This window comes from Sardina pilchardus, chromosome 17, assembly GCF_963854185.1.
Source record: "Sardina pilchardus chromosome 17, fSarPil1.1, whole genome shotgun sequence".
Lineage (NCBI taxonomy): Eukaryota > Metazoa > Chordata > Actinopteri > Clupeiformes > Clupeidae > Sardina > Sardina pilchardus.
Genome location: NC_085010.1, coordinates 18,430,388 through 18,456,760, shown reverse-complemented (window position 1 = coordinate 18,456,760; position 26,373 = coordinate 18,430,388). Strand labels below are relative to the sequence as shown.

At 50.1% G+C, this 26,373-nt stretch overlaps 1 protein-coding gene across 2 annotated transcripts in view; it reads right to left on the bottom strand.

The window, feature by feature from the left end:
- The window catches only part of plekha5 (pleckstrin homology domain containing, family A member 5), a 116,155-nt gene that overhangs the window by 7,254 nt on the left and 82,528 nt on the right, over positions 1–26,373 (bottom strand). Inside the window, exons 5-14 of one of the 2 annotated variants that reach the window (XM_062518786.1) lie at positions 23,659–23,697; positions 19,930–20,053; positions 19,111–19,215; positions 17,625–17,697; positions 15,527–15,627; positions 13,460–13,575; positions 9,630–10,976; positions 6,071–6,638; positions 5,535–5,618; positions 3,792–3,941 (exon numbers count right to left, since the gene is read on the bottom strand). In XM_062518786.1, coding sequence (XP_062374770.1) covers positions 3,795–3,941; positions 5,535–5,618; positions 6,071–6,638; positions 9,630–10,976; positions 13,460–13,575; positions 15,527–15,627; positions 17,625–17,697; positions 19,111–19,215; positions 19,930–20,053; positions 23,659–23,697 — 2,704 coding nt within the window. In that variant the 3' untranslated portion in view covers positions 3,792–3,794. Of the gene's footprint in view, positions 1–3,791; positions 3,942–5,534; positions 5,619–6,070; positions 6,639–9,629; positions 10,977–13,459; positions 13,576–15,526; positions 15,628–17,624; positions 17,698–19,110; positions 19,216–19,929; positions 20,054–23,658; positions 23,698–26,373 lie in introns of those variants that run through there. The other variant, XM_062518785.1, reaches the window with a different exon arrangement.

The following is a 26,373-nucleotide window of genomic DNA, read 5'->3' as shown; positions in this document are numbered from 1 at the left end:
CTTGGTTGTAAAAGTATGCTACTATGCAAAACAATGCATTAGAGTCACACAAATCACATTAATTAATAATGAATTATGATAAATTATGTAAAAAAGCCTCACAGTTCATTGTTTCTTTATCATTTGATGTATGACTAGCCTACAGCACAGAATGTGCTACACAAAATATGCAGAAGTACTGCGCTTCCAGTTTTTTGACACCTCATCACCCACCAATCCCAACACCCCACAGCACTTAACACACACACATACATCAGCACTTTGTATACACACCAGCACGCATGCTTATTCACCTGCACACACTCACACACACACACACGCACACACACATACACACAAACACTTGCACATGTCTGCACACATCCCCACACAGATTAAAACTTTGAGAGGTAATGGAGGGAGATGGGGGAGGGGCTCCTGCACTGACGTAACCTCAGTGAGGAAGGGAGAGCAGGCAGCATCACTTTTCAACCTCAAGGTCACAAAAATGGCAGTTGGAAGCAGAGGGGGGTGAGTGGCTAGCTGGAGTAGACTGAAGCTGGAGGTTGGGGTGGGGTTAGGTGGGGTTGGGGTGGGGTTGGGGTGGGAGATCTCCATTCCACAATGTTTGATGTGGATAGTCACAATCAGAATAAAAGGTTCCACAAGACAACATCAACAAAATGGGAAACAAAATCACAACATTATGATAAAAACCTGAATGATATATGGAGACCTTCAAAATAAATGTTAAATGTGCACTCCTTTAACTGCAACCCTTTTGAGTGTTGGTGGATAAAGGTCATCTGCAAAACATCTCATAAATTGAGATGGATTGGAGATGGAGGCATGGAGTACCCCCTCTGTGTCTTAGAAGCCCAGAGGGGCACAGAGGTGTTCCAGCAGCAGGCGGTCGTGGTGGGCAGGGCTGGGCTGGGCTGGGCTGCACGGGCGCTGGGCAGGAGAGAGAGAGAAGGGCCCCGTGCTGGCAGGCCAGCCGTGCGCCAGGCTAATTACGCTCCCCTGGCACGGGCCTGTCAGGGCCTGAGTTAGCGTGACTAATGAAAAGCTCGCAGAGGCCCTGGCGCTAAATCCGGCCGTAGCATCCCCAGGAAACCCGGCGGGAACGCTGAACTCACTGTTCCGACAGCCCGGCCCAGCCCTGTCCTGTCCTGTCCCATCTAGTCCTGAATTCACCTTTCCCACTTCCAAAGACAAGGCAGGTGGTTTTGCAGCCAGTGTAAGCAAAACTCTTGTCAAAACTCTGGTTACAAGCTACTGTGCGAATGTAAAAGGATACAGAATTGCCAGATAGGGATTTTGTTGTGTATATTGAGTACTAGATACTGTTAGAAGCGAGGGATATCACTGTATGTGATCCAAACATTCTTCAACAGTGGAACACAGAGAAAGAAGGGAAGTGTCACTAATGAAAGGTGATGGATCTCCCAGTAGACTAGACAGTGTCTACTGTGAGACTGAACTGTCTAAGTGGCCATGTGGCGGAAAAAAAAAACTGATGCAACAGAATCACACTGACATTCCATTCATCACAAGCAAACGATTCTGGTAAAGGAAAAGCGGTGACTGTGATGTGCTGTACTACCAACACAAGACGCTGTAAAAACAACAAAAAAGTTGTGATGACATTTTGGTGGTGGTGGGGGGTGCCTCCGATGTAGGAAAACAAGAGGAAACAGGGGGAGCGGTTGATGACAACAGGCAGGTAGGTGCATGGATGTTTGGTATCCTGCGACCTTACTTGCTGGTACAGCTGAGGCCTTGGCGCCGAGTTCTCAATCATAGTGTGTATCATGAAGATTAAAGGCTCATTCTCCTTCATCTAGTTCAGTAGCGAAGGGAAGGAGGGAGCAACATAGCACACAACAGTTAACAATACAGTTGCAGGTCCAGTGAAAACATTGTTAACGCTAATCCCAGTGAAAGACATGAGTGTGTGTGTATATGTGTGTGCATGTGTGTATTCACATGTGTTTGTGTGTATACAGTATATATGTGTGTGCATGCGTATGGATGAGTACGAGTCATGGTACGTGTTTGCATATAACTATTATGCCTAGTATGTGCCTGTTTGTCAAAGTAAAGTGTACATTTTTGTTTGTTTTTTGTCTTATTTATTTTTTAATAAATGTTTACCCACTGAAAAAATTTGGACGGGTGTTAGAATAGAGCTTCTGTGATGTGGTCGGTCAGAAACCCAACAAGTCCAAACCGAGTCACTGATACTTTTTCCATCCGTGCCCACAACTTGGAAAGCACCATAATATTTCATCCAACTTCAAATAACACCCAACACTTGACCTTCTCAAAAAGTGGTGCGGGCTGTGTGGGAAAGTTGGGAAACTGGTGTGGGAAACCTGGCCACATTAAAGCGTCTCCCACGATTAGACATGCCTGACGGAGCTTAGGAAACCTGAGCCCGGTGCCCAACGGCACCCTGAAAGATTTGCTTCTTCAATCATTCCAGACGTGATTGAATGCCCTCAATAAAGCATTCACCGAGTTTTCAATCTCTCACGTAGAAAACACACACACACGCACACACGCACACACACACACACACACACACACACACACACACACACACACACACACACACACACACACACACACACACACACACACGCACACACGCACACACGCACACACAATATCTCTGCAGTGTGTTTCACCATGACTGCATCAGCGAGGGCAATCTAAACAGCATTCCGTAGTACACACAAAAATCCATCGTGCTCCCAGGCTTTAAAAAATTCAGTAGGTGAACAGTACGGTATGTAAGAAATAATGCCACCTGATGTGTGTGTTCTGCATTCTGCGCTGCACGTGGCTACGCTGTGCTGGCTCTGCACAATTCGCACTTAATTACTTATGAGGTAAACTGTCCCAAAATAGAAAGCCACACAACATGCCCTTCCGAGTGACACATCTTTGAGTAATGTAAGTGCTGTCTGTGAGTGTGTGTGTGTGTGTGTGTGTTTGTGTGTGTGTGTGAATACAGTGTACATGTGTGTGTGTGTGTGTGTGTGTGTGTACAGTGTACAGTAGAGGGGAATGGTGTGCCCTCACCTGGCCATCCAAATACATGAGATTCCTCTGGAGGTGATGGGAGAGTATATCACTCTAGAGGAGGCAGCAGAGAAGAGACGGCAGGAGAATAAGTGCAAAAGGAGAGAGAGGAAGCGAGAAGAGAAGAAAAGAGGAGAGAAGAGAAGAGAAGAGAAGAGGAGAGAAGGGTGAGATGTGCAAAAAAACACAAGAAAAAGGCAAGTAGGTAAGAGAGAAAAAGAGAGCCGTTTCTGTCAAGCAGCAGAGTAGCTTTTGACTCTCGGCAAGGTCGTGCAATCCTTAATTAAGTGCACTCACTGAAGTAAGCCATACGCAGAGGGCTTATTGGTGGGAAATCTGACCACATGCGTTTTTTGTTGACAACGGATGCATGCAAAGCATCAAGGCCATCACACGGTACACATAACAAAAAATGGCATTCGCACAGAGCAGTTTATAAAAAATTCAGCAACACCACAAAATGAAAAAAAAAAAGTGCTTTTAGCAAAACCACACATGGCAGTCCTTTTACTGATAGCTATACAACACATACCACAAGAAATGGTCAAAGCAAAGCACCATGCTTTAGAAAAACACACACACACACACACACAAACACAAACAAAAGCAATTGCTTTGTTTGTTCGTTTTCGTTGTTGCTGTTAAGAGAGGGGGGTTGCTCGGAGCATGGCAGATGCACACACGGGCACAGGAACACACACACGCGCTCGCGCACGCACACACACTTAGGGGCAGGTGTGTGGGGGTCTGACCTTTGGGTTGTCGGCGTCGAGGTTTAGTTGCATAAGCTGCGCTAGCGCGTGCTCCCGGAGGCTGGTGAGCTCGGCCTGCTGCCGCCGCAGCTTGATCAGCAGCAGGGTCAGCTCCTCCGGCTGCGCACAGCCAGGACCAGCAGGGGGCGCCACGCCACGCCACGCCACGCCACGCCACGCCACGGTGGGTGGTGAAGGGGGGGGGGGACACAGGAGGGCAAACGTTAGCTCCTACTGACTCACGAGTGACCGGGCCGAGGGCATGATGAGGGGTTCGGAAAGCTGACGTGACTGGGCCAGTGCCGTTAGGTCAGATAAGGTGGGATCGTGCCACGCCACGGTGGGTGGTGAAGGGGGGAGGGGGGGGGGGCACAGGAGGCATAGGGGGGCAAACGTTAGCTCCTCCTGTGCCCCCATGATGCACTCATGGGGGCACAGGAGGCATAGGGGGGCAAACGTTAGCTCCTACTGACTCACGAGTGACCGGGCCGAGGGCATGAGGGGTTCGGAGAGCTGACGTGACGTGGGCCAGTGCCGTTAGGTCAGATGAGGTGGGAACGTGGACGCAAAATGGGAGTTTGAAGGGACAGATGTGCTGACAGTCTGAGCAGGAGTGCTGATCGTGTTGGTAATGAAATACGGAGTCGGGGGTTGGGAGGGTGACAGGGCAGAGGGGGCAGGTTAGAACTCGTGTTTGCCTGGGCTTCACAGAGACTGCACTGCCGCTGGCTTAATTAGAATGAACATGTAGTGCACAAAACAGAATACCACTTTGGACAAAGCAGAACGCTACTTTCATTCATTCTATATAAAAAGGAGGGTTTGGATATTGTGTCTTTCTGAACTCCGACTTGCCCTCAGAATGCTATGAGTAGGAGGCATAGGAATGTATTTTGTTTTTGCTAGATTGTCTTATTTACGCAATTGTGGATGGAGATGGGAAAAGACTGCGAACCTCAGATTTGGCTGGGTGGACACCAGCTCAGAAACATAAACCTGTTAACGCCGCAAACTGAACACAAAGCTAATCTGTCCAGAGAGGCAGCTTTCGGAGTTAAGAGGGGTGGGTCTTCAGAGTAAGCCCATGGTAATGCCAGGCTCTTCCCTCTCCATGGTGTTCCACTCTTAACCCAGCCACAGCACACACACACACACCGGCAGGAGAAAACTAAACAGCGTCGAAGTTTCAGAGCTGTCTACTCTGACTGATTTGCCTGCGAGTGGCAAACATCTGTCTGAGAGGAGGCAGAGCCGAGCAAATAATTCATAAAGGGCTCACTTTTTTTTTTGTGTGTGTGGAGGCTCGCTCAATTAACTCGATGAAATATTCAAGGCTTAGATCGCGGCAATTTCACTTTCAAAGTCACTTTCGCTGATCCTGTCATAATTACTCTTTCACTGTCAGTGAGAACAAGACAGATAGAAAAGGCAGAAATACTTGAAACAAAGTTGGTTATCTATTACCGTCACAAAGATACTGTGTACAGCTGTATAAGCAGATTCAAGCCGTCTTAATGCTACCTTCATCTCAACACATCTGAGCGGCCTTCCAAAGTTTGCTGCAGATGTATTACTGATAGCAAACTAGCTACGAGCAAAGTTAAACTATTATTAATTTTGAACAATTTATGATGACAACCTGTAAAAGGAGTTGAATTTATAGTCAGGGTCATGTCTGTAGTCAAGACAAAAAAAAAAGAACGAGAGTCTCACCGTTTTGCCCTGGAGCGACTGGGGGGTGATGCTCTGGACTGGCATCCCCATGGGCACGGACCTCCGGTCAGTGGGGTAGGCATACTGCAGAGAGCACGGGGCAAAGAGACAGACTGACATCTGAGCCTTGGCAAAGGGCATGGACATGAACCAAAACTAAAATAGCTGTTAATACACCACATTGCTACAGGCTGCTGCTTGGACTAATATAGCCGACTGACAAGCTGACTGGTGATGTAATTTGTTGCAATTTTTCCTGAAAAACTTAACTGTTTAATGAGTCACACTTCCTGTAATACATAACATAATTGCTTGCATAATACAAAATGCCACCACAAGCCAATTTCCTGCATTGCGAATAATCTAACAATGTAAAATAATTATGAGAGTTTATTTAATAGCATTAAATGGCCATTAAAAATCATAATTAAAGGCCAATTCCTCTGTCTGTATTAAACCCCTCCTCACTGGGCGCTAATGATGGCCACTCAGGGCCAAGGAGCACTCATGGTGGTGAGGGTGCTGGTCAGCGATACCTTGTTGGGGTGGGCGCGGTGCCGGCGGTCGATGCTCAGGTCGCCGCGGTAGATGGGCGAGGACAGCTCGGAGCGCGTGGCGTGGTTTTGCGAGGAGCGGCGCGGCGAGTAGGTGTGGTAGAGGCCTCCGCCCACGGAGGCGTGCGAGGGCGAGGGCGGGATGGACTGGGCGATGGCGATGCTGCCGCGGGCGCCGGGGACGATGGCGGCCGCCACGTGCTCGGCGATGTCGGCCATGGTGCGCGGGCTGGGCAGCGTGGCGTAGGCCTGCCGCTGGCTCATCACCTGCCGCTGCTGCCACTCGTACAGCTGCCACATGGTGTCGTCCCGCATGGAGCGCCGCTTCTCCGACGCCGTCGCCGTGGTGAGGGTGTGATGATGAGAGCCGCCGCCGCCGCCGCTCCCGCCTCCTCCGCGCTCGTAGGCCGAGGTGGGGTACCCGCACACGCTGCCAGGCCGAGCCGTGCCACTGTTGCGCGGCAGCGTCCGGTAGCCCTCTGGGTAGCGCGGCAGCACCTGCGCCCGATGGCTGGGCATGTTTCTCGGCAGCGTCTGATAGGAGGTTATGCTGGGGACACGCAGGATGAAAAGAAGAAGAAGGAGAAGAGGGGGAGGGGAAAAAAAGTAAGAAAATGACTAATTCCCCTTCTTTGGCAGAATAAAACTCTCTATTTGGACCTTTAATCAAGAGTGTGGAAACTGCATCTAATTACCTGCACGCGTTCTCTCATAATAGAATTATGCTAATAAGCCCTAGCTTTAACTTTGTGATAATTCCCCGGTTTTTCTGCGGGCTATAATTAAAGACTTAATCAGAAGCATATCGCGGGGAAACAGTGTGATGTTACCGCTGCGCTGAAACATCGGCTCTGATTTTTCCCTGTGGGCCTTTCGCCTCTTCACCTCTCACCCCTCTTTGCCCTCCCGAAACGTGGGCTTAGCGCGCGGATAATACAGGCGGCGGCTCTCGCCCGTGGCTAAGTCACCCTGCCAGGCGAATTGGACAGATGTGCGGCGGATCACGGAGGGGCTGTTTTTTTTTTTTTTTTTTCGCGAGGGGAGGACACGGACGTAATACGGTCACAAGCCTCCCCTCGTCGTCCTAACCCCCTCGGCTGCTCCACCTCCCTCCATCCCTCCCTCCCTCCCTCCTCCCTCCTCCCTCCTCCCCCTCCGTGTCCAGCAGCCGCTGCCAGCCAGTCAGAGATCAGCAGGACGGGCGGCCTCCGGTCTTAAGGAGCGTGTCATCTCATGCCAGCCCGGGCGCAGGGGGCGCCAAGTTCAACTCAAGCAGGCAGGGAGGGAGGGAGGGCCGGGGAGCTGGGCTCGGTGGAAGATTGAAAAGAGCCGCTGATTACTTGGCTCGCAAATACACACACTCACTCTCACTTTTCCCCACACACACAAACACACACACACACACACACACACACACGCACAAACAGAGAGGACAGCTGCAGAGTGCAGAGGTTCAGGCTCTCTGAAAGCAGCGCAGCGTGGAGCCACGGCAACGCAGCGCCTCTGAGCCCTCCGTCCGCATCACAACTGAAGAGCACTTAGGAGCATCATTAAGGGACTTGGCACTCTTGTATCTTACGCAATTGAGGGCTCAAATGAAAAGAGGGATGCACAAAAAAAGAAAGAAGAAAAAGAGAGAGAGTGGGCATGGCGAACGGACGAGAGGAAAAATCAAACGCGATGAGACTCGGTGGCCAAACTCAGTGGCGCTATCAAAAAGAACGAAAAAGAACAAGCGGGCGCAACGTGACCTCGTCTCTCCCCCCCGAGCGTATGCCAGCTCCGCAGTGGGGCACCCGCCTGAGGAGGCCGTGCCCACAGCCAAGCTCCCGTAGCTTTAGCACAATTAAAACAACAGCTGTCGCTCAGCCCGCAAACCCAGCGAACACGGACGACCGCTGTTCTCTGTTCGGTCTCCCTCCGTCGACGCCCCGAAAGCACGAAGCGCCGTTATCTGCTGTCATTTTCTATTTGCACTGACAGTGCTTTGGAGATGAATGGCTGTAATAGCACAAAAGCTGTTTGATACGGCGGGGGGGAAACAATGCCGTTTCTCTTTCTCTTTCTCTCTATCTCTCTCTCTTTCTCTCTCTGTCTCTCTTTTCTCTCTCTCTCCCTCTCTCGCTGTCTACCGCCATGTTTTTAAGCCTGTTCACGAACCGTGGCTGAGACTAATGAAGAGGCTTGGGGTCTGGAAGGAAAGCATCACAATAGACCCGTCCCGTGCTGTCGGGCCTGAGCTGGGGATGGCGATGCTTGGTCCTGGACTGCTTCCAGAAACCCACCGCCTGTCAGAGGGAGAGACGCCAGCGCAAGGGAGGAGACGTCTCGGGACACGAGCCTCCGATTTCATCCAGAAGATTCCTCGGCCCTGGCATGATGAAATGGATCTCTCTGACCATTTAAGAGCCTCCTTGCTCCTAGCGGGACACTTAGAGAGGAGGAGGCTCACCCAGCACTCCGAGCCTGCTTGAGAGCACATTATGCTCGTAAAGTACAATACCACTGGTAACATCATGTATTGACAAAACAATGAAGGAGAGAGTGGTGTCGTGGCGAAAGACGGACGAGAGAGGGGCCGAGCAGAAATACTGGCGCATTGATGGACGCGGAGCAAATTAGCATTTAAATGGGATAGGGAGGCAGCACGATAGTCCTGTCATCCCCGCGCTCTCGTCCCGAGGACCCGGCCGCTTACGGAGAGAGACTCGCCACTCTTGTCGGGGACACGGTCTCCATAACTTATTCATCCGAGGAGAGCGTAGGAGAGCAGGCCTGAGAGAGCGGAAAGAGAGAGAGAGAGAGAGAGAGAGCGAGAGAAAGGAGGAAAGAAGTGGGGAGCGGGAAACCGGAGAGCGCAAACACTCTTCCCCCGTCTCAAACAAGCTCTGGCAAAATGAGGGGGATGCTTCCTGACAGCGATACAGCGCCCGTTGCAGCCTGCCTTGGCTGACATAACAAGCTTTCAGCTCACTCAGGGCTGAGATGGTGAGGGGGTAGGCGGAGCGGCAGGGTGGTGTCGGGGTGGGGTGGGGGGGGGGAACAGGAACAGGAAGAGGAAGAGGGGGTAAAAGTATCTGTGTAGGTGAGATAAATGGCTCAGAGAGGAGCAGGAGCCTTTTCAGCTTTCTGTACAACAGCCTGTGAAAGAGCAGCCTGTCTGCTGCACATCTCAAAGTGGACCTGTCTCTGTGTTTGTGTACTCGTGCGCATTTTGTATCTCTCTCCGTGTGTGTGTGTGTGTGTGTATTTGTGTGTGTGTGCATGAAAGAGAGAGAAAAGAGAGATATCCACAAATAGGTGGAAGAGGATGATGTAGGTAGGAAGATGAAAAGGTGGAAAGATGATGTTGTTTGTCAGCCTCATCCTGTATGCAGTGGGAGACAGTGAAGATGCACACGGGTGTAAAAAAGTTCAAGTAAACATCTAGTTGATTGCAAAAAAGTCTCACTTCCCTACTCGTGTCAGCAGGGAGTCAAACCCTCCCTCATCCACACCACCTCAGCCCCCCTGTCCTGTCCTCCCCCTCGAACCCGCTCACCTCCTGGTGTCGTCTTCGCCGGGCCGCACCCTCGGGTGGGCCCTGACCCACTGCTCCAGCTGCTGCATGGAGCTGGTCCTCTGCAGGTTCCTCTCCGGCTCGTGGCCCAGCGGCTGCTGCTGCTGCTGCTGCTGGGTGCTGTGGGTGTGTGTCTGGCTCGGCCCCTGGCCCTGGCCCTGGCCTGGAGCTCTGGTGGGCTGCTGCTGCTGCTGCTGCTGCTGCTGCTGCTGCTGCTGTGTGGGTGCCATGTCCCCTAGCGGGCTGCGCTCCCCAGAGCCGTTGAGCTGGGCCGGCTTATGGGGCTGCTGTTGCTGCTGTTGCTGTTGCTGCTGTTGCTGGGCGGCCTGCTGCTGCTGCTGCTGGAGTTGGAGCTGGAGCTGGAGCTGGCGGGAGGAGGAGACGGCGGCGGCGATGGCGGCCGCCTGCTCCGGCTGCAGCTTGATGCTGTTGATCTTGGCCACGGGCCGCGCCACGGGCTGCTCCGCCAACGACGACGACGACGACGGCTCGCGCTGGTAGCCGGAGCCGTAGGCGCGCTCGCCGTCCCGTGGCGAGACCGGCAGCGTCTCGCCGTCCGTGTGCAGCGGGTACCTCTCGATGTCCTTCTGAGAGACGTACGTCTCCGTGTCCTTCGCCAAGACGTACCTCTTGGAGTCTTTGTGGTGGAGCGTGTGTCGCTCCGCGTCCTTGTGGACCATGTACCTCTCCGTGTCCTTCTGCAGGGTCAGCCTCTCCCCGTCCTTCTGCAGGGCGTACAGCTGCCCGTCCTTCTGCAGAGCGTACACTTGTCCGTCCTTCTGCACGGCGTAGCGACCGTCCTTCTTGAGCGTGTGTCCTCTCTCTCCGTCCTTCTGGAGAACGTACTTCTCGATCTCCTTGTGCGTGGCGTAATTGTCCGCCTCTTTCTGGAGCGCGTATTGCTCCGCGTCCTTGGCGAGCGCGTACATCTCCTCCTCCTTCTGCAGGGCGTGCCTGTCGCTGTCCTTCTGAAGCGTGTACCTCTCGCCTTCCTTCTGCAGGCAGTACCTCTCCCCGTCCTTCTGGAGGGAGTAGCGGTCTCCGTCCTTCTGCAGCGTGTACCTCTCCCCGTCCTTCTGCAGCGTGTAGCGGTCTCCCTCGCGCTGCAGCGTGCAGCGGTGGCTGTGCTCCTGCTTCTGCTGCTTACCGGGCTTCTCCAGGACCCTGCCGGGCTTCTTCTCCTCGGCCGCCGAGCGGGACGACGACGACGGCGGCGGCGGCTCCCGGTTGCGCTCGTTGTTCTGGATCTCGGGCCGCGTCAGCACGCGGTGGTTCAGCATGTTGTTCATCTCCTGCGGGCTCCGGTAGTCGCCCTTGGACTTGTCCAGCCTGCAGCAGAGAGAGAGAGATAAAGAAAAGGAGATTAAAAACGAGAGAGGGGTCGAGGGATATCTGATGTATAAGTGAACACACCATAAGAAAACAGGAGAAAAAAAAAAGAAAGGCTTCTATACGCTCACTGAATCGATCCATAGGCATTACATGAGGCAATGCCAAGAAAGTAGTTTATCCTTTCTCCAGGAGTATCTTGGCAGTCTGACCTACACCTACACACCTCCGATTGCTGGGAGATGGTGAGAACAGACTGCCAAAACGCGACGGCCTTTCTAAAAACAAGGCTGCCTGCTGGCGACATGGGCCTCCAGCTCTCACTCTGACAAGCCTGCTTCCACCGTGAAATAAGCGCGAGAAAAAAAAAAAAATTAAAAGCCAAAACAACCAGAAGCCCTGGGATTTCAACCTTTCCGGCTCCATGACAGAGGTACGCTTCAGAGAGCGGCGGGGGAAGCACAAACCTTTCAGAGACGTCAAGAGGTGTCTAAACAGCCTTGAGGACCAAAATGTAGGCAGCCCGATTTTCCCCGAAGAACACAGCCTCCCTTTACGTCGGTAAGACAGACCCAAACTGCCTCCCTTTTGCATGCAGCAACAGCCTTTCCAGAATATAAACAAGGCAAAGGCAGAGCCATCTCACTCCAACCTCAAGGGCAAAGTCATCTCACTCCAGAAGTTTACAGTCGCTAATCGTCTGGCCAGAATATCAATGCCTACGAGAATATGAATGCCGGTGCAACACAGCCTTCATACTGTACTGAAGACGAGACATTTGGAGACTCTTTCCCAGTGGATTATGAGTGGCACGGACACGGACAGGCAGTCTGAGGTAATTAACGGAGTCACCGGGGGTGACCGGAGGGCTGTTTGTGGCCGTTTGCTAGTGCCGCACACACACCGTGTTCACAGTGGTGAGTTAATGCTGCGGGTCTGAGGGACGGGGCAGCTCCGGTCTACTGGTCTGATCCTGGCCAGCGCTCCATTGCTTACCTAACTGGCTGAGTCACCCATGCACGTACAGAGTGACTCAGGAACACACGCCAGTGGACACACACACACACACACACACACCTTCAGACACACACTCACACCCTGACACACACACACACACCGTGACTTTGTTTCTTAGTTTCTCTTGTTTTCTATTTAGTACATAACTGTATACAAACAAGCACAGCTTCAAAGACAAAAAAATCGACCTACCTCTTTCAGTCTAGCATATGCAAACACGTACATACACACTTGCGCACTAACGCACTAACACACACACACACACACACACACACACACACACACACACACACACACACACACACACACACACACACAGTACACAGTACACACAGCCTCTCCTTTGCTTACACAACTGTGAAGAGTCTGAGACTCCTGAGTACAGAGAACAAGCCGGCGGGCCCCAAACAGCTTGTGGCTCCGAGAAGAGGGAGACATTACGCACACAGAGCCTGCGCTGCGCTGCGCTGTGCTACGCTGTGCTGTCGCTGTATTGGGTGTGAAGAGCCGGGGCAAAAATACTGCACCCCTTTGGATTTGATTTTGTGCTTCGCTAAGACGGCAAAGAGATTCGCCCTTGGCTCAGGGAAGCGGATCCGGAGTAGAGAGAGCGAGAGAGCGAGAGAGTGAGTGAGAGCGAGATAGAAAAAAAATTATCCATTTGATTTTTGGAGGAGGATCCGTGAGCAGTTTTATAAGGAGAATGATGGGCTGTAATTTGGGGAGATCAAAGGCAGCCGGAGAGGGAAGTCATCCTACTGCAGGAGACATCAAATAATGACAGCATCTGATGGCAAAGCCAACATCACTAAAAGAAACAAGACAGAGAAGACAGTGACTTTCCATTGCGACTGCAGACATAAGCCTTGATTCAGTGGGATTCATGTCAACACACACTCCCTTTTCCTGTCATGATTCTTCTTTTGGATCACTTATTTTGTCACTACCAACAAAACTTTACTTTTAGGAGATCCTAGAAGATGAAATGTTAATTTATGAGGGTTTGAATAGATTGGATTGATACGGATCTTTCAATATCCTTAAGTAATGATAGCAATCACAGCCATCAGACGATTGCATTTTCAATACACCTTCAACTTCAGTTCTCAACGAGGCCACATAAAACTAGAGGTGCTCAGATGCAATATCTCACTGATCTCTGATAGAGAAAAGTCTTTTATTATAGATGGAAAACGGCAGTGTAACTCAGGACACAATATCCTTGAGTGACTCTGTGCAAGGCTACCGCAATTTCTCGACTATTAGCTGCGGCTTATACATTGATTTTGCAAAGAATTCTTCAGCAATGAGGTTAATACAGGGGGGCAGTTAATATGGTGTTAATATGGTTTTGTTTCTTTTAACTGGCATAAAACACTGTCCTGCGGCTTATACACATGTGCAGGAAATTACTGTAGCTCTCTCAGTCAGGTGCGTCCACGGTCTGCGGTGGCCGGTGTACCCACCTGGTGATGGGCTCTGAGTGGACCATTGCAGCGTCCGTCATCACCTTCATCCAGGACTCCATGTCTTTGGCATTGTCTGTGCTGAAGTAGTACGTCCGCATGTTTGGGTGCGTCGCCTGGAGGGAGAGCAAAAATATAACCTGGAAGAGAGAAAGACACACACACACACACACACACACACACACACACACACACACACACACAAAGACACACGCAGACACGCACGCACGCACACACACACACACAAGGCATAAATTCAAAGAGAATATCAGACAGATGAAGCAAAAAGTGTGAGTGATGTCTGTCTCTGTCTGCACAGAACCATTAGTTCTGTGCAGGGTGATCGCTTCCACACAAATTCAATGAGAATACCAGACAGACAAAGCACAAACGGCCAATAGCTCTGCAATGGGTAAATGCTCCTGTCTATTGACCTTGGCGATGGCGAATCAAGTAAAAATTGCTTCCTGCTACGTGTAGGCAGACGATCATTGATGAGAGGATGAGCTGGCTGTCGATTAGTGATTTAAAAAAAGAAAAAAAGCCTATCGTGTTGTGGGTGTCAGAAGGGGACCTAAATTGGCTCTGACAGCAGCAGGCATCTTTTTTTCTCCAGCATAGCCACAAACGAGTATTTCAATACAGTTCAGGAGGCAATTTCAAGGGCAGCAAGCTAACGGATTGGAGTGAAAAATCACAAGTCCATGCATCCTCTCAATAAGGGATTACAGAACACTTGTTTTTTTCCATGGGCAACATAGACACATTATATTAACAGAGAGGACCCATGCTATGCTGGGTGTGTGTGTGTGTGTGTGGGATCGATAGACATTCACTGAGACATTCACTGAACATTCACTGATTGTTGGACTGCGACGAGGTTGAACTCACCGTGATTCAGCAGAAGTGCTTGTTGACATGTCGACAGTGCTTCTTGGGAAGCCAGGCCCGCTCAGGAGAAACCAGGTTAATGCAGAGAGGAAGAAACACATAGAAGCATAGAATGAGTCCACACAGTGTCAGAACACCCACTCCCCCACCACACACACACACACACACACACACACACAACCCCCCCCCCCCCCACACACACACACAAACCCCCCAATGTCTTAACAAGCAACTAATCAAATCAAGACATTCACAAGTAGTGATCAAGTAGGTCCAGGGTGAGGCTGACCTACGATGATTGACCTAATGCATGACAGGGCTTAGTGACCTCAAACACTCTGGGAGAGGTCCGGCCACTGACTGGTGCGAATCCCTCCGGCTCCCGGCTGCACCCTGGGCCGGCGACACCCGAGACCGTCGCTCGGGACTCCCACGGACGTTCCGTGTCCACGACCGACCTTGGCTCTCCACCAACCACGCCTCCCCATCAACCCTCCCCGCCTCCGTCCAGCCCCCTTGGCACGGCGAGGCGCTTGGCGACTCCTTGGCATTCATGCGGCTCTTAATTAAATCAGCTAACCTATAGCCCCGTAAATGTGACTGACGCTGGGCTGGTCCCTGGGCTCCGGGCCCTATTGGTGGGGTGAGGGGGCTTACTGCAGCAGTGTAAGGCCCCAGCCAATGTAATCTAGCCAGATAAGACAGGAGATAAAGTAGACGACTCCAGAACATCTCAGCGCACACATACATGTAAAGAGACCGCACATGCACAGTGGCTGGTGCGATGGTGGAAATAGAAGTCAAATGAAGGACCTCTGGTCAGAGGAATCTGTTGGGTTCGTGTGTGTGTGTGTGTGTGTGTGTGTGTGTGTGTGTGTGTCTAAGTGTGTGTCTAAGTGTGTGTCTGTGTCTGTGTCTGTGTATGTGTGTGTGTGTGTGTGTGTATTTCTCTTCGACACTCTTTTTCTTTATCTACTGTACGTCTGGGTTTATAAGGGGCGGGTAGTGGAGGCAGAGTCTAGGAATCCACAGAGGGCAGTACACACAAAGCTGCCTGCTCCTGGCTGCTGAGAGGAAATCTCTTGCAGCATCTTCCACAAAATCATTTCAAACAAAAGAACGAACGGCTCTCAAAAAAGAAAGCGATGAAGGCGAAAGATAGGGTGGAACGCTGACCTTAAAGGCGTATTTCCTGCTAATGTGGTCGTCCACGGACAGCAAGGATATGTGAAAGCTCGGCAGGAGGATACTTCCCAGGATGCATTCTTCTTTGTCATCTACAGGAGAGGAGAGAAAAAAAGAAATGAGAGAATGTTTGTATGCTTTCATGTGGGTGCAGAGATGCTCGAATTCCAGCAAATCTCTGCCGGCGCTTTCATCTCAGCCTCCTGCTTCTTTGCAAAACAAATCGTCAGAGGTGGTGATTAGAATAATGTCAAATTCTGTGCTGTGGAGGGTGACTGTGATGGCTGTGTGTGTGTGTGTGTGTGTCTGTGTGTGTCTGTGAGTGTGTGTGTCTGTGAGTGTGTGTGTGTGTGTGTGTGTGTGTGTGTGTGTGAGTGTGTGTGTGTCTGTGTGTGTGTGTGTGGGTGGTTGGTTTGGGTGGCGGGGTGTTGGGGGGCACAGTCAGCGTACCCTGCCATTAGCTCAGCGAAACGCCTGTTACATAGTCATTTATCGACGCCGCACGTGACAAACTGGCACTGACAGCCACGGTACAGCCATGAAGGAAGAGAGGAACCGACCGTGTGCACCAGCACACACCAGCTGAGCGGAGAGAACGGTACAATGATACGAAGCCATTTTCCCCCCGATGCCTCGAAAGAACAGCGGTGTCAATTTCAATTAGTCTCAGTTATTACAAAGGAGAGGAGTAGCTGTTGTCCTCAAAACTGGTAGCAATTCATGGAGCTGTCTGCTTAAGATTCAAGATTCAGTTTAGCATTCTCCTCAGCTTCCAAATAAATGTATGATGATGAGAGTGTGTTGTTTTGAATAGCGATCACAATGGCAGCTCCACGTGTACAGAGAGAGGGAGAGAGAGAGAGGAAGAGGGAGAGAAAGTGAGAGAGAGAGAGAGAGAGAGAGAGGGAGAGAGAGAGAGAGAGAGAGAGAGAAAGGAGAAATAATCAAACACAGATGGCCGACTGCTCATTTCACACAAATTAACATCGTATTTTTGCCCTCTTGGGATTTGCAGCAAAATGTGCAGTTCGGCCACACACTGACAGGGGGCGCCAGAGGCCTGTTGCCCCACCCCCATGGGCCGTGTGGTGTGGTGCAGCCCTGCAGGGTTATCTGACGGTGGAGGGGTGGAGGGATGGAGGGATGGAGGTGGGGTGACAGCAGTGAATCTGAGGAGATAAGACTTATCAGGCAGGGCAGGTAGTAAAAGCCAGGCGCAGGACGACGGGGCTCTGCTCTTTTACATCCATTTTCATTCCGGAGCATAAAAGCAGCTGGCGTCTCAACTCCTTTAGCAATATTTAACCTGACTGGCAGAGGTGTGGGCTGAAAGGGAGACTGATAACATGGCACAGAAAGAGAGAGGAGAGAGGGGAGGAGGAGCAGAGAAGGCGAGGGAGAAAACAGTCTGTGTGTGTGTGTGTGTGTGTGTGTGTGTGTGAGTGTGTGTAAGAGAGAGAGAGAGAGAGAGAGAGAGAGAGAGAGAGAGAGAGAGAGAGAGAGAGAGAGAGAGAGAGACAGGCCGTTATCAGCACCCAGAGCACGTCCCACTCCAGTAAGAACTCTTCTCTGTACGCTCACTCAATAAACAGCCTATTCCCTTCTGAGGGCTGTCCATGAAAGAGCTTTCTGATTTCACGGGGTGGGGGTGTTTAATTGCACTATTTGTCTTAATCGGAGGGAAAAAAATAGTCTTGGTATCTCTACATGAGAAGAATGGGGGGGCGGGAGTTACCCTTTAGCTATCATACTAGGGTCAAAGGTTGTGATGCGTGTCTGAAAACACAGGTGAGACATACAAACAGATATCATCTAAGCAGCTTCTGGGTACTTGAGCGTGGATCATTATGACCTTCTACTGAACCAGGAAGCATCTCACCAGTGTTATCATAATTACATCTCTTTACACTAGTAACATCCTAATTAGACCATTCTTCAGACCCTTCATTCTATATTAACGTCACTTTTTCATGTGTGTGTGTGTGTGTATGTGTGTGTGTGTGTGCGTGAATGTCCTTCATATCTAGCCTGCTAGATAAAGCAATATGTTTGTGTTTGTATTAATGTGTCATGTGGCAATACGCCTCACCTTTGTAGTAGAACAGACACATGTCCGACAGCACGAACCACCTCTTCTTCCACATCTTCATTCCCGTGCTGTCCTGCGAGGAGACCGAGAGGAGACAACGGCCGGCGTTAGAAAAAAAAAGACGACGAGCATCTGACTGAGCTCCCTGCGCTATCTCCTTCACCTTCACTTTCAGACAGCCTCGATTAGACAGGCTCTGGACGGGGCCCGGGACGAAACAAATTGGCTGCCTTTATCTCCTAATGAGAGCGCCTAGGTTCTCTCCCCGTCCTTATAGTTAAAGTTTAAGACGAAAGCCTGCTTCGTTTTCTGCCGGCGTTTAAACCCGGGCTGTTTTTCTTTGGCGGCTCTCGCGCTCAGTTCATCTTTCTAACGATGTTTACCTCTTTCCCAGTGAATATCGCTTTTGCGCTTCCTGGTATTTGTATTGCTAATGGCAAGCCAGTAACAAATGAGTTGACAACAGCTATATAAAAAAGGCTTTTTCAGAGAGAGAATTTGAGAGAGGGAGGGAGGAGAGAGAGAGAGAGAAAGAGAGAGAGAGAGAGAGAGAGAGAGAGAGAGAGAGAGAGAGAGAGAGAGAGAGAGTGCGCTTGATGAGCAGAGAAAAAAAAAGTGCCAGCGATGAAGTCTTTCTTTTTGGGAGGAAATCAATATTGCATTCAAAGGGGATTCGAGCTGGAGGAGAGGTTATTGATGATTCTTGTGCTTAGCAGAACTCTGAGGAAGATTCTTTGAAATCTTGAGAGCCCGGAATATATAGGGATAACGCAGACGTGATGGAAGACGATGTAAATGTATGCTATGCAAAGTCAAGCCTGGGAGCAAAGCGATTCTACTTCACATGTGATAAGTTTCCTGCTTCCATGCAGACGCATTATTTATGGAACGACTCGGTTTGGTTTATTTTAAGGCCTCGTAACAATGAGAGCTTTCCTAAATGCCTCCGCACACAAATGCGGAAACGTCACACGTCTGCCTGGATGTACCTTACGAGATGGAAATCTCCTGCACTGATATTCCACGGGCTTTTCAAAAGCTTAGCATGTGTCCCGCTTTGAATTCGAATGAGAATCTCTCCAGCGTTTTCCCTTGATCATATCAAGCCGCGATGCCTTTCCCCACATATTTGACAGCTGCCAGAGATCTGCAGATCTACACATGTCCATTATGGCACGTGCAATTAAATGGTAATGAGGACATCTGCAGCAGATAAAGAGGGAAGGAGAGCAGGGAGAAGTGGGAATCTGAGAAATCGAGGGATGGAAAAGCCATAGAGAGAAATATCAAGGGTGACATATTTAAGAGACTGAAACCCCCTTGGGTGTGCAGCATGTGTATTGCACTGTGGAAACAAAAGACAAACCTACAACAGGCATCATTTTTCTCTGATCTCCAATGTGGGGCTAGCAATTTGGTGCAGCAAGGTGTGTGTGTGTGTGTGTGTGTGTGTGTGTGTGGCGCAGGGCAAATTGACCATTATTACCTGTTTGTACAGCCAGCTGCTCTTGACAACAGGAGCATTTGGATTCCTCCTTATGGAGTTTGACCTCTTTCCGAAATTGTGGACTTTCTTGGAGGGCCTTGATTGCTGCAAAAAAAACAAGGTTGAATTAATTATTCTGAAAATATTTGATGTGTAATCAGACATCCTATGGTGCAGGACACGCTGGATATCTGGCAACGTGGTCATAAATTATTCTACAGCATGAATAAAATCATTTGAAGCTCCGCTTTAAATGAGTGTATACACAGGCCCTGCATAATTAAAACCTGATGTTTACAAATGCTCCCTTAAACTTCATAGTTTATTTATCTTTGCAAAAGTTTTGCAAACAGTTTGAAGCACTGCTACTTTATGGGCAACCTCCGTTTTCTAAGGTCAACACAGGCAAGTCAAGAACATTTACAAATTTGTCCGGCTGTCTCTGGGGAAAAAATAACAACCTTACACCCTGATTGAAATATGTGCACAGGGCCCCAGCTGTGGCGCAACTGGCTGGGGCACCTGCACCATACGCCGGCGACCCGGGTTCGATTCCCGCCCCGTGGTCCTTTCCGGATCCCACCCCTGCTCTCTCTCCCATTCACTTCCTGTCGATTCTCTACTGTCTCTATCATTAAAGGCATAAAAAGCCCAAAAAATATACTTAAAAAAAAAAAAGAAATATGTACACAGTGTAACCCATTTAGATTTCAAGGCAGCGCAGTCTGATATAATCCATTTCTTTCAGTGTTGGGTGCTGAAGGTTCGATTAAGCCATGTGAGGCTCCTGCTGAAAGGCCAGGCCTCTATCTCACTCACTCTGGCAACCGGGCTCCCTGCGTAGGTGGTGTAGTCCGAGCCGCCCGTGTAGTTCGACGCCTCGCTCATGGTGCTCGTGGGTCGCTCCTTTTTCTCAGGGCTCGTGGGCGCTTTCTGCGCTGGTCTAAAAGAACCAAACAAAAAAATAAAATAAAAAAAATAAAAAAAAGAAGGCAGGAGACAAGGGAGAGAGTTAGTGAGGCGAAGGAGTAGGGGGAGGAAGAGGAGAGAGAAAAAGAGAAAAAAAAAGACTGAGAGAGGAGAAAAGAAAGAAAGAAAGAAAGAGAGAGAGAGGGGAAGGTGAGGCTGCACAAAAGAGCCTGGGAGAATGCTAGCATCAATCTGACAGATCAATGGGCGAGTTAAAGAGACGGTGGCGAGCAGAGGGATGCCTTCGCTAGCGGCCTAATCTCCCCGAGCCTCGTCCTGAGCTATTGGTTTGGTAAATCCCTCTCCCCTTTCCCCTCGCCCGCCCAACCGCCCGCCCGCCCCCCCAGCCGCCCGCACCTCCCTACCCTCCGCCCGCAACCCCCACCCTCTCTCAACCCCACCATCAACTCTGTGGGACTTTCAAACTCCCCTTGTCTTAATGACACTGCATCTCTGCAGCCTCCATTACCCCCCCCCCCCCCCCCCCCCGCCCCCGCCAAACACGGGAGAGAAGAAAGCGGAGCCCCATGAATCAAAGCAATTACTCACTCCTCGCTACGGCTGATATATACCTTTACGTCCGACAACCTTAAATCGCCTTGCCAAGTCAGGAGAGCTGACAAATTGAACTGCATCAAAGTTTATGCTCCAGACCCCCCCCACCTCCCCTCCACTCCCCCCTCCCCCCCCCCCACCCTCACCGCACAAGGAGGCCAGAGCAACCCAGACGCTGAGGGGTTCAAGGTCCTCATCCTCCCTTCTGCCTTGGCAGGTTGCACGAGCCAGTCCTGTCCCCATTATTTCCTGCTCGCACAGACTGCGAAGCGCGGTGAAATAAACCCGTGGATAAATCTTGGTGCTTTCTTTGACACTGCCAAAGATAAATCTGGCATCCGATCAGAAATGCATTGTCTCCTGATGCTGTCCTATATTCCTTAGCGCTACTGTATAATGCTAACGTGGTGTGTGATAGCGTAGTCCTTTCTGGAGCAGGTGAGCTGTGGGGGGAAAAAATACCCTCCTGTCTGCTACGTGATGTCAGGTTTTAGGTCACAGCCACAGGAACACGCACCTAGGCTGGTGTGTGAGAGTATTTTTAGATTTCCTAAAGTAGCTTATGCTCTCTCTCTCTCTCTCACACACACACACACACACACACACACACACACACACACACACACACACACACACACACACACACACACACACACACACACACACACACACACACACACACACACACACACACACACACACACACAGACACAGACACAGACACACACACCATCTCACAGTCACCTGAAGGGTGATCAGACTGGTGGCTGCATGCCACACACAGACACCTCACAGGACCGGTGTAGAACACACAACTAATGTGAATCAGTCCTTCTGTCTAACCATTTAAACACACCAACGCAACATACACACATCAGTGCATACACACCTCAACACACACACACACACACACACACACACACACACACACACACACACACACACACACTTCCTTTATAACATTCCTAACTAGATCAAGCAGCATTCCACACAGTCAGGCAGACACTACTAACACCTGCATGTTTTAAATGGCAGTGCAACAAAAAAAAAAAAAAAAAAGAGACACCACACACAGATACCAACCATAACTGTGCAACTGTTTACACAACCCACATGTGTGAAACACACACACACACACACACACACACACACACACACACACACACACACACACACAGCTCAGCACATTATGTCAATTTAAACTAGGGGACTATGCGTGACCTTCTGGGCCAAAGAGCATGAATTAAATGATGCGTTTATTGGACCTATTATGAACCATTAATTACACTGGTCTGATTGCCTCTGGGCAGTTTCCAAATGAATGCCTCAAGTATGCTGCAACCAAGTGTCAGACCGGGAACTAAAATGAGAGAGAGAGGGGGGAAAAGAGAGGGTGCAAGAGAGAGAAAGTGACAGAGAGAACGAGAGAGAGAGAAAGTGACAGAGAATGAGAGAGAGAGAGAAAATGACAGAGAGAGGGGGGGAAGAGAGGGCGCAAGAGAGAGAAATTGACAGAGAGAATGAGAGAGAGAGAAAGTGACAGAGAATGAGAGAGAGAGAGAAAATGACAGAGAGAGTGAGAGAGAGAAAATGAGAGAGAGTGAGAGAAAATGACAGAGAGAGTGAGAGAGAGAGAAGAGAGGGAGAGAGAGAAAGAGAGAGAGTGAGAGAGATAGAAGACAAGAGAGGGAGAGAGAGAAAGAGAGAGAGAGAGAGAAGAGAAGAGAGAAAGAGAGAGAGAGAGAGAGAGAGAGAGAGAGAAGGATGTCATCTAATGATATCTGGAGTTCAGAAAATGAGAGGCGATGTGAGAGGCGGACATCCTGAAATTAGCCTTGTTTCACCCTCCATCGTCCTTGCTGCAGCGCAGGGGAATTGAGCCCTCGTCTGAGGAGGAGAGTGGCGCTGTTGGCACCGTCAATTAGAAGTCAAAGAGCTGCGAGGCGATGACTCATCGGCCAACCCTTAGCACCTTCTTTTTCTTTTCTTCCACCTCTCTCTCTCTCACACTCCTTCCTTCTCTCTATTCTTCCACCTCTCTCCGTCTCTCACACTCCCTCCCTCCCTCCCTCCCTCGTTCTCTCTATCGCTCTTTGCATCTTAGGTGACATCATTCTGCTGGGCGAGAACGATAACCTCACTGCATTCGTCTGAGCGTTTTTGGCGAAGCGACCATGCCTCCAGCCCCTTCCACCTGCAACTCTCCCGCCGCTCCCCCCCCCCCCCCCCCCCCGCCTTTGCCTTATCCACAAAGACAGCAGTCATGTATTCTACAGTTAACTAATGAATGCCAGAGCATTGAGTAGAATTTATCCCCACACATAGTCTGCACAAACTTACGCTGTCTTCCTGTTGCCGTCGAAGAGACCCTACTCTGTTCCCCCCCCCCTCGTGTCCGAGCAGGATGTACGCGGGGCCGATGGTTATCAAGCGCTACAGTATGCGTGACAGAAGAGAAAGCCAACGGTGACAATGCAATGAGCTTGTGCTGCAGAGCTGTAGAAGAGGAGCCGTGTTTCTTGGAAACGTCCCCCCCCCCACCCCCCACCCCCCTCAACTCCCGCCCCCACCCAACCCTGTCTTTCAGTCAGTGCCAGTGGAGGGATGTGGTAATTCCTGAAGACAGAGGATTGCCTCGGTGGAATGAGAACTATATCACTCATTTCCGCTACAGCCGGAATTATCTGTTGTGCCGTGGCTGAGTCATTCGGTGATGGGAGCTGTCGTGATTTATATTACGCATGAGCAAGACGGATCGGATGGCACACATAAATCTTGCACATCGCCCATTAGCAATGCATAGCAGGTTATCAGGCCACTCAATCCAAACACACATACACACACACTCACACACACAAAGATACACACACACACACTGCCTAGGGTTAGTGTTGAGAGCAGAATGAATGAGCGAGTGAGGAAAACAAACCAAGGATGAATGGAGGCTTATTTGGCAGAAGAAATAAATGGGGCTAAATAGAAAGACAGAGGCAAAGCACCCAGTCAGCCCTGAAGATGTATTACCTGTTTACAACAGGGTGGACAAGCTTTCCACAATTCACGCTAGAAACAGAAAAGAGGGGGGGGGAGAATGAAACGCATAAACAATCACAGGTTTCATTTTAAAATTATAATGAAAATCATAATCAAAAGTCCCAGACACTCTCTGAAGCTGGTACATCAATGGCAGTCCATGGTAACAAATCAGGAGAAAGAATTAATGGTGTGCACCGTCTTTAAAACTATGAATCTTTTCAGGAAACCCTCGAGATACCACAGAGTGTGTGTGCGTGTGTCTGTGTGTGTGTGTGTGTGTGTGTGTGTGTGTGTGTGTGTGTGTGTGTGTGCGTGTCACACTAACCACCACCCTGCGGCTGCTGGCTACATAATTAAGCATGTTGCCGACTGGGAGGATGGGTGGCCGCTGGTGATGCCAGTTTAGCTAACAGGGACCCGCCTGGCGTGTCTTTGGGGCATCCGCCCGCCGCGTGTACCCACGCAGGCGTACCCGCACCCCCGGCCGCTTCATCTCAGCTGGGCGCCGCGTGGATTCCAGAGGCACCGAGGGCGACACAATCTGCTCACTGCCCCCCCTACCCCCGTACCCTCCTACCCCCAAAACCCTCCACCACTCTCCCCAAAAACCTCTCCATCTTCCCCAACGCCACACACTGCCTTTACTGTGAGAACAAGAGATAAAGCAAGAGGCTGGCGGATGACGCTGACAGTGCTAGGACCCAAAGGCAGCATCAATGAAAAAGGACAGCCCTTTTAAACTGCCTGGGAGACATTGCATAAAAGCTTGTATTTATGTCGGCGCATGAAGAGGAGACAGTGAGTGTGTGTGTGTGTCTGAATTTCAATGCTGGTGCTCGTGTGAAATGGGGAGCGAGACGAAGGCAAAACGCTGTTTATGTGGATTTGGGAGTCGTGGGATTTGGACCGGCTTTGTGCACAGAGGCACTGTCGCATGCCAGTGAATAGCATAAAAGAACACCACCGATCATTGATCATAATCATGAATCATTTTTGGCGATATGAGGAATGTTATTCAAGCTTTTCAACCAGATTTATTGAACTAGAAGATATTAAGAAAAAAGGGAGGGGGGGTTTTCATCTAGATCGTGACTCATGTAAACAGATTCTTCACTTTGTGGAGAAATATGAATTTTCTGAGCCTCTAAAATGTGATTCATTCCTTTGGTTTCCCCAGCACCAAAGTTTAACAGGATTAGCGCAGTAGAGTTTCTCAGGTCTTGGGGGAACGAAGGGATCCCTTTTCTCCGACGAGTGGTGTGTGGGAGAGAATGAGATTGAGGCCCCGGGCCACTTTAACCTCATTACCACTGGATGAGGGGTCCTATGGGCCAGCATTTATCCCCATTAGTCGCATCCATTAGTTCGGTTGGGGCTGGGGGTGGGTGGGGTTGGAACAGAAGCAAACTGGTGCTTGGTTTCTCGCATTGTGTTATTCAAGTCTCCCCACCCAAACACCTATCCACATCCTATTATTCCGCAATATATTGCGTGCAAGTCCTCATTTAAGTTGAATGATTCCACAATACAGTTCACGGACATTGTCTTCTCTCCCACACACACACTCACACAGACGTTCACTTTATCATCCTCAATGTCACGATGACAGTTTACTTTCTGAATCTCCGCGTACTACTGTTCATATCGGAACTGCTGGCTCAGAGTTGTTATGCAGATGTGCAGACAATAGCTACGATTTATAATCCATATAGAGTGGGATCCAGGACGGGCAGAGGTTTTTTCAGATAATGCAAAACAAATCTTCGCAAAGCCACCTCTGACAGGAACTAACGAGACGGAGCACACCGGCGGCTTCCTGCTTTCAATTACCCTTCACTGTGTCGGGGCTACACACACTCAGACAGCGCGCTCCCGAGTCGACGCCCATGAAACCTGAACCTAATTTCCCTGTCTGTCTACAGTTAATGGAATCTACAGTGGGCTAAGCGCTGTGCGTGTGCCATTGTTTTCTCAAAGGGAGGGGGAGACAGATGAGATGGCGCCCAGAGCAGGGAGTGTTTGCACCCGGACCTTCATGATAGCTACACAGCCCCCTCCTCCGCTCCGCTCTCACACCCTCCATCAGCTCGCAAGCTGCAAGCTCAGAGACAGCTGCTGTGAGAAAGTTATCGGAGGTGTTGCTGCATATCTATTTGTGCGATAGCGTCTTCTTCATCACGTTGATGTTGCGTTATGACTTGTGTTCTAAGGAAGAGACACACAGTAGTACGTTCCAGCTCAGTGTGAAGTCGATGCACTAAGTACAATAGAACTAGTAGAATCTGTGCTAAAAAATGAACTGCAGTTGACTGAGGACAACTACGCCATTCACGAGGCTTGACAAAGGCTTTCTGTGTTGAGGGTCTGTAATGTGCATGTGAACCATCAGGTGATATCTGCTGTTTAGTGTGTACGCTCTTGCGGTGGAACATGGCATTTAATCTGCTCCATCTGCAAGGAGAGATCATGAGGGGAAATTTCTTCCTTTTGTTCATATCCAAAAGGCTCCAGTCTTTAATGTCAGAAGCACACAAGTTGCAAACACCCACAAACAGGCACAGACACAGACATGCTCTCTCTCTCTCTCTCTCTCACACACACACACACACACACACACACACACACACACACACACAGTTAGCCTGGACAAACATTCAATTAAACGTGAAAACGTGTACTTTCTAACCACTGTAGATGTGTGTA